Genomic DNA, 12,323 nt, shown 5'->3' on the forward strand with positions numbered 1-12,323 from the left:
TTAAAAAGTGTGCCTTCAGGTCCTCACGTTAAACGGAACGAAATGGTTTTTACGAAATCGTAAAAAATAATTTTGAAACAAAACCCTTCACCCAAAAACCCATTTGTTTGCAATTTGAAATGTCTCCTCCATGCTAAACTCAACTTAGTTGCATTGAACATTAAACATATATGAGCTGAATGCATTAGTAGCAAAAAGAAAAGACAGAAAAAATAAAACAAAATTATTTCCACGAGAGTCCTTCGTGTTGTTTCCTTCATTCCAATAAAAACTATAAAAAAAGAAAACAAAGAAAATTTTCACTTCAATTGTTAAACAACCACATTCAATCATTTGCATAACTATTGTTTTCTGTCCAATTTTTGTTTTTTTAATGTACATCGAACATGTAAAACAGTATAGGGTGAGAGTGTTTAATAATAGGGGTTGTAACTTGTACAGTAGTAATATATCAATAACAATTCTCAACATTTTATGATTGTAAATGATTTTTATCTTCATCAATGTGGCTTTTTTTAAGTAGTCAATTTTTTTATTTTGATGACCATTACAAAATCGTTTGAGTCATAATTTTGTCTGTATTTGCCAAATAGAGAATGCATGGTTACACTGAACCTATGTTATTGTTACAGATCCATATCAAATGTTTGGTCCAACGAGCAGTAGATTAGCGAGTTCAGGTGAGGATTTTATCATTTCTTATTTTATGTTGTTCGATGAATTTCAGTTAAAACGTTTCCAGCGGAATATAGATAAGTCAAAGTTTAGCATTTTGTTACTAGGAAAAGAGGCGGTTGCGGTGGAAATGATGTAATTTTATTGTAGCTCCTTTAAATCAATATTAGGAATGTGATGCCCTATCGTGTCCTTACGCTGGTGGCTGAGACTGAAATTGATACTATGCTTTTGATACTTTCGCCATTGGCGCCATCTACTCAATTTTATCTGGAAGACTGCTTTTTTTATTGCATAAATTACTAAAAGAATTGAGTGGGTTCCAGATCACTTTAAAGAACAGGTGGGTGTAAACATAAAATTGGCAAAAACAATAAGTAGAAGAAAAGTAATTTGGTCACTCTGCACTGAAAGTTGTGTACGTAAATAACTATTTGTTGGTACGACATTTTCGGGTATATCAATACTCAATATAACGTACGAGTATTTTCTTTTAAACTTTCAATAAATACTGCCCTATTGTAGCTACGGCTTTCCTCTTCAAAACCTGCGCCCTTTCACACGAAATCCCCCGAATGGAAAAAGCTCACTTTAGGCACTGGCAGATCTCTAAAGAATAAAACCAAAATAGACTCTTGACATCTCATAGACATCTCTTAGAGTGTCTCGAGTGTTTTATTAGGCTACCAGACCTGTGATCTGATTGGGAGTTTGCAATCCTCGAGGCCAGTTGGTTGTGGTCGCCAATATACAATTTAAGATGATCAAGGCGTAGACTCAGACAAGACTGTTCGATTTTACTGATTCTTTAATTTATTAACTCATTCGATCTTAACGAAAAAAGTTCGACAGTAAGCCTTATTCCAGTCGGACTTATTTAACTTAGTTTTGAATACTCTAATTATCATGAGTCCTATATTAAATTCGGTCTGTATTTCTCGCAAGAAAATGTTTTATTACAAAGTGTAATATTTCCACCAAAAACATGTGATTTTATCATAACAGTGATTAAAAATTCACTCCCATAACTTTCAACGAAAAAAAAACTACTTCACCCTAACCAGGTGATTACATTTACTCCGTACACCTTTTTAATTGAATGTATGCATAAAACATCATTTTAAAGCTAACTATTTCAAAACCATAAATCTATCACATTAAAACATTTTGTGTGAAAGGGGGTAGTGGAATATAGTTGTAGTCTATCGCTGATGTATAGTCGAAATTGCCTAGCGAACCCTGGTCTACATTTCCACGTTACGTATACACATAAATTAATTTCCTGAGAAAAGATTCGAAAATTTATTCTGGTGCATTTGGCGATCATCGAAAAGATAACATGTAAATCAAACAAAGGTGTAATATATGACGCATGTAACACGGTACCTTTTATTTAAACTATGTTGGTTTGACTCCAATGGTTTGACTCATTTTAAATTACAAAAAAGAAAAATATCAAAAGTTAAATACGTGCGTAGATAGAGGGGTGATTTGATTCTTTTTTACTGATGTGGTCAATTTACGTATATATTTAGGTCGTGTGCCATCGACTAAATATTAGTCAATTCTCGCTAATAGTTAGTGTTGGACAGACAAATTAAAAACACGCAACGTATATACTGCACACTTCTGTTTTTTTTCCTTATTCTTGTTTCGTGATTGGAATGGTATTTTTGGTATGGTGCTTAGTGTATACACAGAAACTAATAAATTTAACGAATGCAATAAAGGTTTCTTTCCTTGCAATTGTAAGCTGAATTCACAGCCATTGATTTATTCATCTTGGTTATTCTCATTCCAAGTAGACAAATGAGTTAAGAGATAGTACAGGGGTCACGGACAGACAAGCACGATCCACTAAATTCTTCTATGAAATATGAATCGGACATTCAGATTGGAACATTGAATGATTTCAAAACCAGGATCTATGCTACAGGCATTTCAGATCTATTACTTCTTTCGATTAACTACGTATTTTCAACAGATTGTCTCAAAATCTTTTACTTCATGGAATTTAACATACATTTTGCTATTATATGGTCAAAATCAATCAGAGCACATCGTTCGTCGGTGTTAATAACAGATGATATAGTCGATGTGATTGGTGGATTCGAATATATAAATCTTTATGATTCTTTGATTTAACTATATTTCGATCCTTGTATGGGATTATCATCAGGCTGAATTGAATGAAAATTGCAAAAATTTGTGCATGGATTTGGATTTGGAATTCCTCGAGAAAATTTCAAAAAAAAAAAATTTTGTGAAGGTAGAAAAACCTGTCCCGGCTTCTTCCCTAATTTTCTTTTTTTTTATATTTACCTAAATTTCACTATTTACCCATTTACCTTACGGCGTTGATCTTAAAGCAAATCGTGTAAGTTTGGAATACAAATACTCCGCAAATCCAGATTCTATTGCTTGGTTGATTTCGGCTTCTAGTTACAAATACAAAACCAACCAAATACTTTCGAGCTTTGTGCTAGAACAATTTAACTACTTACTATTCACACAAAACATCGCCACAACGAGGGTGTGTTTTACATAAAGCTTCTATGTACTTCTTTAAGATTTGTATAGCAGCTACTTTAATACAGTCTTACACGTCTTCCACCGCAATATTTATAATCGAATTAATGCTGTTGTAGCTTCTGTGGTTATTAAGATTTCATACCATCAAAATAATGGTTCATTAAAAACAACTCGTATTGTGAAAGTAAATAGGAGATATAATTAAAAAGAAATTAAACATAAATTACATTGGTCATGTGATGAAATAGCGTTACTAATTATTACTTAATACCGACCGTTGTTGGGGGATAGGGTTTCTCGCATTGATTTTTCTCCTCTTGCCAGCAATCATAATTTTAGTTTCGCTAAAACGCAATGAAAAGCCATTATGCACAATATTATATAAATTTTTGATTGTTGCTTTGATTCCCAGTATCATCAATCATTAAATGAAATTGCCTATTTAGTTGTAAATTGATCGTTTTTTCTTCCTTCTTTTTTCTGGTTCATCGAAAGGGCCGCTCTTTTAGTTTTGTTTGAAAAATAAGTTAATCATCCATTCAATGTGTGTATATGGTGAGGGAGAGGCGAACAAATGTACGTATTTTTCCCAGCCATTACTTCATTTTCATAATATTGCTAAATCATTTTGCTGTATGTTAGCTGCAGGGAGCACATTGTTGTAGTCAGGCTAATTAATCTCAGGATACAGTTTGATATTTCTGCTTGTATTGTTCGTAACTGAAAATCACAAAAACTCTAGCCGTATTTGGGTCATCATTTATTTTGCTTGTCCTGCGTATTCGCATTTTAGATCCTGGGGAGGTTTACTTTCTTTTATGTGAAAAAAATTGATTGGACAGTAGCAATGAAATAATTATCAGCCTCTGCGGCTATTTAAATTATTTGAAGTTTAACACCCCTTGTGACGGATCAAACTCTTCGTATCGTTGATAAGCTAATATCCTGCACTATCACATTGCGAAAATTTGTAAAACAATTTAGACGGAGGGAGGTAATTTATGAATAACAGCTCCTTTGTCCTCTGTCCTAAAGATTTCTAAAGATGTGTAGCTTGTGGACTGTTATAAAGGGTAAAAAGATCAGAAAAGATTATTTCTAAATGTTGGAATATTGTACTAATGTCGGTAACTCAGATCCCGATAAGCCCTGTTGCAAACAAATCTACTGCAACAGAAGCGCTCCCAATTGGATCCATTTTTTTTCTCATTATTTGAAAATAATCATTTTGATCGTTTTGATCATCTGAATTATGAGAAATTATTATTTTTTCAAGGAGAACACACCGCCGCATTTTTTTTTCTTTTTAGGAAGCTTATCCAACTACTTCCACATACAATAAATTATTAAAAACACGTATCGCATTTCAGGTTCTGGACAAATTCAATTGTGGCAATTTCTATTGGAACTACTTAGTGATTCCAGCAATGCTGGATGCATAACATGGGAAGGAACAAATGGCGAGTTCAAATTAACTGACCCAGATGAAGTAGCCAGACGATGGGGTGAACGTAAATCAAAACCAAATATGAATTATGATAAACTCAGTCGTGCGTTAAGGTAAGGCCGTTTTCATTCAATTCATTTCTTTCTTTTTTGTTCGGTTAGCCACTTTTCTTTGATTTTCAACTTTTCTTTTCGTTTTTCTTCCACTACCATTCACATACAGATAGAGATGAAACACGAATTTCTCTTGTCCATTTCCATTTTATTATTTTATTATTGTTCGAAATGGTGTAATTGCCATTTTAATGGATAATATCGTTCGATATCATTGTGAGCGATGTCGATTATATTGTGGTGTCCACACATACATGATGAGGGTGTAGTACATTGAAAAATAAAGTGTCTTGATTTTGCCATTGTTTAGTATTTCCCCTTGATTAAAGACCATAATATAATTTCTGACTGTCTTTCAGCTTTTAAGAGACGATATTTGATCTTTTTTTTTCACTTAGTCGGACCCCTAACATCAATTGTTTTATTGGCAATAAATTAGAAATTAATTTCGTATTTCGATTGTAGGGACATAGATGAACTTAGAGTTAAATCTGGTACTTCGTTTGTTTAAAGTGTCATACTGTCGCCTTGTCAGAAATCTATTACTACTTTTGTTCAATCAATAAATTTTCTATTTAAAAGCACATAATGTGTTCATCGGTATACTCTAGTCTCTGCTGTTGACAACAAATGATTAACTGTTGACAACAAATGATTAACTGTTTCTGAAAGGTTAGCTTTACTTTACGGTCAGATGCAAGTTTCACGAACTTCTTCGGTATCAGCCGGTCAGAAGTAGAAAGTTAAGCCTTAGGATTAGACAGGTGAAATAATGGGACGCTTCGTCACTCAATAGACAGGGCCTATTCAGTGTATTCATCAAAAAAGGAGAACTCAATGGCATTTGCAATAATTTGCGTTTTATTGTCATGGAATAAACCTGAGAATAAAGCCGAGTATACTACTCCAGGGCGGTGCATTGACTTCATACAATTTTTCGCTGCTCCACTATGTTGAAGCGATAAAACGAAGGAACGACCACAATGCCTTTTCTTCAATTGATTCCCGTCGCTCGATAGTGTATATCTAGCTTAAGTTTATAAAAAAGAAAATCCACGGCGATCCTTTGCATAAAGCACATCCAACTTATATGAAACGACAAAAATCTTCTAAATTCTAGGTCACATTTGTATGTAAGACAGAGGGAAAGTCTTAAATAACGTTTTTTCTATGTAAACCTACTACGCAGTAAACGTTCAGTCCTTCAAATCTTATTCTCAAAGGTACTTTTTCTCGTTATTCCTAATTCCCATTCAAAACAGAGAAAGTAAACCATATTCAGCGAAGTGCCAATATGGCGACTAATTTCATAATTTGATCACACAAAATTTTTAATTAACACGAACTAATTGCTTTGAAACATTTACATCAAAGCGAATGGAAAGTACGCCACGAAAGTGGAGGGCAATTAAAATTTTCCTATGTGGAAGGACTTTTTAAGAACACAAAGCGTAGAATCTGATGTGTTAGAACTGTGTCACTTCATTTAAAGTTAGCAACAGAAGAATCGCCAAATAGTTGTATAGTCGTTTGTAGTTCCATGATTTATTTCCGCTGAAAAAAATTACCTTCCGACAAACGGAACCCATACCGTTGTATCCATACATACGCTCTCAAGAAATAATAATGCGCATTACGAAACACTAAGCTCCGATGTGCCGTTTTTCTGTGAAAAAGGCTGAATATTTTCTGTGTATTACGTACACCCTCGCAACGTAAATGGCACTTTAATTAATGACAACACGTTATGTATATATATGTAAACCCTGGTAACCAATGAATATGTGGAACTAAAGGATTCCTTATGTGTATATAATCGTTGAGTGGCAAACATATATAATATGAAGAGTTAAATTACACATGGGTGGTATTATTAAAATCTCGTGAGCACATATTCATGTTATGTGATGTGATGTCATCAACGGATCTATTCAAATATTATTTTGGATGGGGCTGGAGGAATCGTTTTTTTTTTCGTCTATTTATTTTCTTCTGAATGACGCCAGTTGACGAAATAGATAAATAAGTTTTTGCTGTGTTTTTGTTGGAGGAGTTGGAATGGAATAATTTTTTTTTATTTTATTCCTCTGTCGATAATATTATGCCGACCTTGGGAAGCTAAAGTAAAACAATTTCCTTTCTTTGAAAAATATACACAGTACGACGTTTGTGTACACAATTACTGAAAAAACAAAATTTTCCAAACGAAAACAGAAAAACATCAAAATCCGTAATTTTCCCAATTTTTTTTTTAAATTTTATTTTGTATTTGAATAATAATTCTTGTACATCTTCAGTTCAATTTCCATTTGCCATTATGTACGATCAATCAAAATAATTGCTTTCCAGATCGATGTGTGAGAAATTCAATAAAACAAAAAAAAATCAATGATAGATTCACATTCATTACGTGTGGAAATTCCCCTCCAATTTTATGTTTTATTTATAGTTAGATTTCAATTAATTTTTCCAAAAATATATAACGTGAGCAATATATTGATTTTAAATTGAAGCAAAACGAATAGACAGATGAAATGTTTACGGGATTCATATTTATTCGGCACTGGGTGGGACGAATGACAGCTTTATAATATTTGATTTTTATTTTTCAATTTACCTGGGGTGGTCTTGTATGTTGGCAGATTTTGGATGAAATGGAAAAGGTTTTTGTGTGTGTGTTGTAGTGCCATCACTAATTTTTATTCAAATCGAAATTCCAACGAGGACTATTGATTCGAAACAAATAAAATCGCAAACAAAAAAGCCGAGTGCCTGTGCGGACAGAGGCGAGAGCAGAGGATTCTTTTCTTTATTCGGCTGAAGCCCGGGATTGGGATGTATAGATAACACTTTAAAACTTTAGTATCTTCAGCAAACAATTAGATATTAATTTGAGGAATCATCTTTTGAAGGTGTCAGCCTGTTAGGATTCTGAACCCCTGGAGGATCGTAAGGAGGTTCTTAAGGATAGCCTGGTGACATCCGTCACAAATTGTTGAAAATCCAATTTTGTGTTCAAATGTACTATGTTTTCCTTGGATAAAAATCTTAATTTAAAATTTAAAAAATTTCAACTCGTCTGTGAGGCTTTTCAGTACTGCTTCGCCCACGTAAAAATCCCACTTTCAAATCTAAGCTTTTACTAATGTTCATCTTTGTTTATCGGATTTCGCTAATTTCGTATTTCAAATTGGCAAAGGAGATGGATCGAAACCAATAAATCAAAAAAGCTTTAATATGAAATTGGGACTTTTTACTCGTGCAAAACAGTCAAAATTTTATTTTTAGACCCGTACGAAGTACTGGGGTCTTATAGGTTTACGCATACGTTTGTAACACGTCGAATTGGACTCCCTGAGTAAGGGGAAACCTATTGTGGTTGTCTAGAGATGCCAAATCCGCGAAAAAAAAAATGTCCGTCTGTCCGTCTGTCCGTCTGTCCGTCTGTCCGTCTGTCTGTCTGCACGATAACTTGAGTAAAACGCATCCGATTTTGAAAATTCTTTTTTTTCCCGTTTGGTAATGTCAAAAGACAGGCTAAGTTCGAAGATGAGTGATTTTGGATCGACCCCTCCCGAGCTGTGGCCCAATAAGTGCTTTACGGTTTTTCGAAGATATCTCCGGACATTTAAACGTTAAACTTGTAAGTGATACGTCAAATAAAAGGTATTTACAATACCGATCGACAAAAAAAAAGTTTATGGAAATCGGATGACCGACTCGTGAGTTAGACCCCTTGGTGTGGAACAGGCACAGGGCGGCAAGCACTTTTTGCTTGTAGGTCGGCCACATTTGAACATATTTCGTCTGTTTTAGCTTTATTAGATAGGTATTGACCGTACCAATCAGGGAAATTTTTTTTTATGAAATTATGTTCTCCGGAGCGTGAGCTAGGTCTCTTGGAGTGAGCTCTTATCTGGCTACTCGGAAGTACAGTGAACGTGGTGTATTTTGACAATATCTCGAGTAAATTTTGACCGAATTTCATGAATTTTTTTTTGTTTGAAAGGTATTAACGAATGTAAAGCGTCGGTACTATTTCCGGTCTCCTAACAAAATGGCTGCCGGCGGCCATATTGGATTTTAGTAAAATAGAAATATCTTGGGAAAAATGATACTTAGAGAGTTTCTGTTAACATGGAAATAATTTGTTATGTGTGTGGGGTTTCAGGGATTCCATATACGGACATCTATATATACCTATATACAGCTATATTGAGCTATATACAGGCATATAGAGCTATATAATAGCATATATTTATCTGTGAAATGTTTATTTATAGTGAAATATAGTTAAATATAGCGGTATATAGATGTTTAAATAGGAATTTATGAAATTTGTCTTCGTACGGGGCTGTCTATATTGCCTCCGGCAATTTAGTTGTATATGATAACAAGGCAAAGAGTGGATAATGTAAGTGATTTTAAAGGGAGAATAGTTTTTCAGCAGAGAAGAAAATGAAGTAAGAGAAATGAAGAGTTTCACATTAAAGGCTTTTGATACGAATAGGTGTTTCGTACGGGTCGGCGTTAGCTATGTTTTAAATTGTATTCGGCAATACCTTGACTTTGACACTTATTTTGATTTTCTACAATCTGCGAGGGTTGCACAAGGCCAAGTTAGAATGCTCCTAGCGCTCGAACAAGAAAGTCAAAGAACAAGTGTTCGCTCAAAAATAAAGTTCATAAAACAAGAATCTTTGTATCGGATAGTCGACAGTGCCGCGTTGCGGTATACGTTTCGAACCGTGGTCCTACGATAAACTGATATGCACAGAACACTCAGTATATCAATTTACAGTTCAAATTCTTTCATTTTCCATGAAACGTAAGGAGTGTTTTTCACATAAATTACGGTCTTAATAGGAAATTTTATTGCTTTTCATCTTCTAATTTACTTTGCGATTTTATATAACCGACACTTGGTGTTCGTTATATATATTATCCCTCTGGCTACGAATCGTACAGTTTTTAAGCCAATTCATATGTGAAAATGGTGTTGTAGCTTTTATTGGCATTAACCGAAATGTACATTTTCATTTCCATTTACTATTTCCCCATATTTCACCAAATTTTTACAATATGAAATAGAAAATCTCCGAACAAACAATAATGAGTAAGTAACTCGATTTTGTTCAATCGTTGCTAATTTGTACACAAGGCGTAACCCTCACAACATTTCTTCTTTATCACACAACCCTCTTGCTGTGCGTAATAAATATAAAATAATATAAAAGACTATTTGATGCGAAAAACTGATTTGTGTGATGTTTTGGGGGATTTTGTTTTGTTTTGATTTTTTTTTCCTTTGGGTTATTTTTTCACTTTCGCTTTCTAGATTATTTGGAAATTATGGATTTCTCTTTGTGACTTTAATGAGTGCAACATGTATCCGAATTTGACGTTTACAAGGAATTGTGTCTGGAAATTTTATTTTTTTGTTATAATGTCCCTTGTCTTAGAAATTTATTTGTGTGAGGTCTTGTGAAAACAGATCACTCTAGACAGTGCAATAAAAATATTAGGAGAGGGTCAACTAGCGATTCCAACCGTTGTGCATTCATATATTCTATGGAACTATCTGGAACTAGTGATATATGGAGAATGGTACTTCTCGTGTGAAATTTGCTGATGCGAGAGCCGCAGACGAATAGACGAATTTTCATCAATTTCATTTAAATATTTTACCACCCTAGAGTCGTATAGTTATTTATGCAACCGAGTGATAAATGCTTTCTTAGGCACTAGGTGAGTATCACCAAGTTGCATACCACCTTATTCACAACAAAAGTTATACTTTTCGTCACTGAGTAGTGAAACTCTGTGGCCTTGTGTGGCAATCACACTAGTGCCTAAAAAAGCATTTATCGCTCGGTTGCATAAATAACTATTTTTGTTTTGTAGTTCGTGTGTAATAGTTACTTGTGTATCGGTCTTGAACGATCGATTTAAGATAATTTCGCTTGTTGTAGCACGAGAAGAGCGATTTTTGCAGTAGATTTTTGCATGATGAGGCAAACTAAAGAAAAAATACCTGTGTGGTTGACGCCCTTGCCTTCGGGCTGCAAACTACACAATCGGTTGAATTATCTTTACTTTTATAACTTGTGATGCAAATATCTATTGCTAACCAACAAGACGTAATACTTTTCAGCGATGAAGTTCAGTAGACTTTATATCACGTTGTTTAGTGAATTCACGTTAATAGATTGGTTTCATATCACTGAGAATGAATAGGTTCTTTAACAATACGTAAACCCGGCAGGTTTCGAATGTGAAACTCATTTTACGCAATTTCGAATTTATCGTCACCCCCATTCGTACTTATCTTCTTTATTGATAAGGCAAAATTTATTGAATTCTCATTGAATCTTCACGCCCCGAACAACGACAAGAATTGTTGATAAATCTTCTCACATAATAAAAAAAAACAACTTTTTCAACGCTCGTTTTGCAAGAAAGAAAAATTATCTTGAATCATTTTAGATACTATTACGACAAGAACATAATGACAAAAGTACATGGCAAACGGTATGCGTATAAGTTTGACTTCCAAGGCCTGGCTGCAGCAACTCAACCAGCAGCAAGTGATCCGGCTTATAAGTACCAAAGTGATTTATTTATGACGCCATATCATCACGGTACAAAATTAACGACATTTATGAGCCCACATCATGGAATGACATCATCATCAGGTGAATATTATTTTTATTGTTCATTTGAATATTGATATATTTTTCCATACACGCAACGCACACAAGTCGAAATGTAGAAATCACCTGGCATATATTCAATCTTATTTATGCCTGTACTTATGCCCATTAAAAACAATCAAGATAAGTGCGAAGGATATAAATTTTTATTTAGCATGTAAAAGAAAGCAGCGGTCAAGGTGTGGCGTCTTATGGAGCTACTGATTTTTGTTGTTGTACTGACCAACATTTGTATTGGTATGCTATCAAGCCTTATTCATTTTTATTGCCACTGCCACATACACAGCCGCTCCACAGCCCTCTGAGCCTTCTTAAGGCCACGGCTTTACCTTTTTTCCACGACATTTATTTTCGAGCCCCATCATTAGGACCTTAACGAGGGTAGACCTAGTGTATAGCTCAACCGTTATGCAATGTATAAAATTCTAATTGGTGTCAAAATGAAGGTATTGGTGACAAATATAGAATGAAATTGAAAAATAAAATTTTTGTTGGAGGGCCTGTCCTGACCAGACAAGTTGAAAATTTAAAAATTTAACTTGTTAGTCTTAACAAAACTCTAAATAAAAATTTTTCGATTTCATTCTGTATTTGGCACCAATACAGATTTTCTACGATGTGTGACGACCGATATATACATTAGGGCTAGCCTCCCTCGCTGAGCCCTTCTACGGCTCAAAACTAAATGTTGTAAAACGTATTACACCTGATGCAGACAGCTATATCATCTGTCATCGATAGCATCATCGAATAAACGATGAACGCACGATGTGGTCTGATATAGACTATAAGTTAAAACTAATGAAGTAAAAGATTTTGCATCAATGTATTGAAAATACTTAG

The 12,323-nt window shown here is 34.3% G+C and overlaps 1 protein-coding gene across 4 annotated transcripts in view; it reads left to right on the top strand.

Annotated features, from left to right (window-relative positions):
- Positions 1–12,323, top strand: part of LOC119085718 (DNA-binding protein D-ETS-3) — an 86,943-nt gene that overhangs the window by 71,876 nt on the left and 2,744 nt on the right. For 3 of the 4 annotated variants that reach the window (XM_037196178.1, XM_037196170.1, XM_037196198.1), the window contains 3 exons: positions 633–680; positions 4,578–4,767; positions 11,254–11,462. In XM_037196178.1, coding sequence (XP_037052073.1) covers positions 633–680; positions 4,578–4,767; positions 11,254–11,462 — 447 coding nt within the window. The remainder of the gene's footprint in view (positions 1–632; positions 681–4,577; positions 4,768–11,253; positions 11,463–12,323) is intronic. The other variant, XM_037196189.1, reaches the window with a different exon arrangement.

Source organism: Bradysia coprophila, chromosome II (assembly GCF_014529535.1).
Source record: "Bradysia coprophila strain Holo2 chromosome II, BU_Bcop_v1, whole genome shotgun sequence".
In the NCBI taxonomy this organism is placed as follows: domain Eukaryota; kingdom Metazoa; phylum Arthropoda; class Insecta; order Diptera; family Sciaridae; genus Bradysia; species Bradysia coprophila.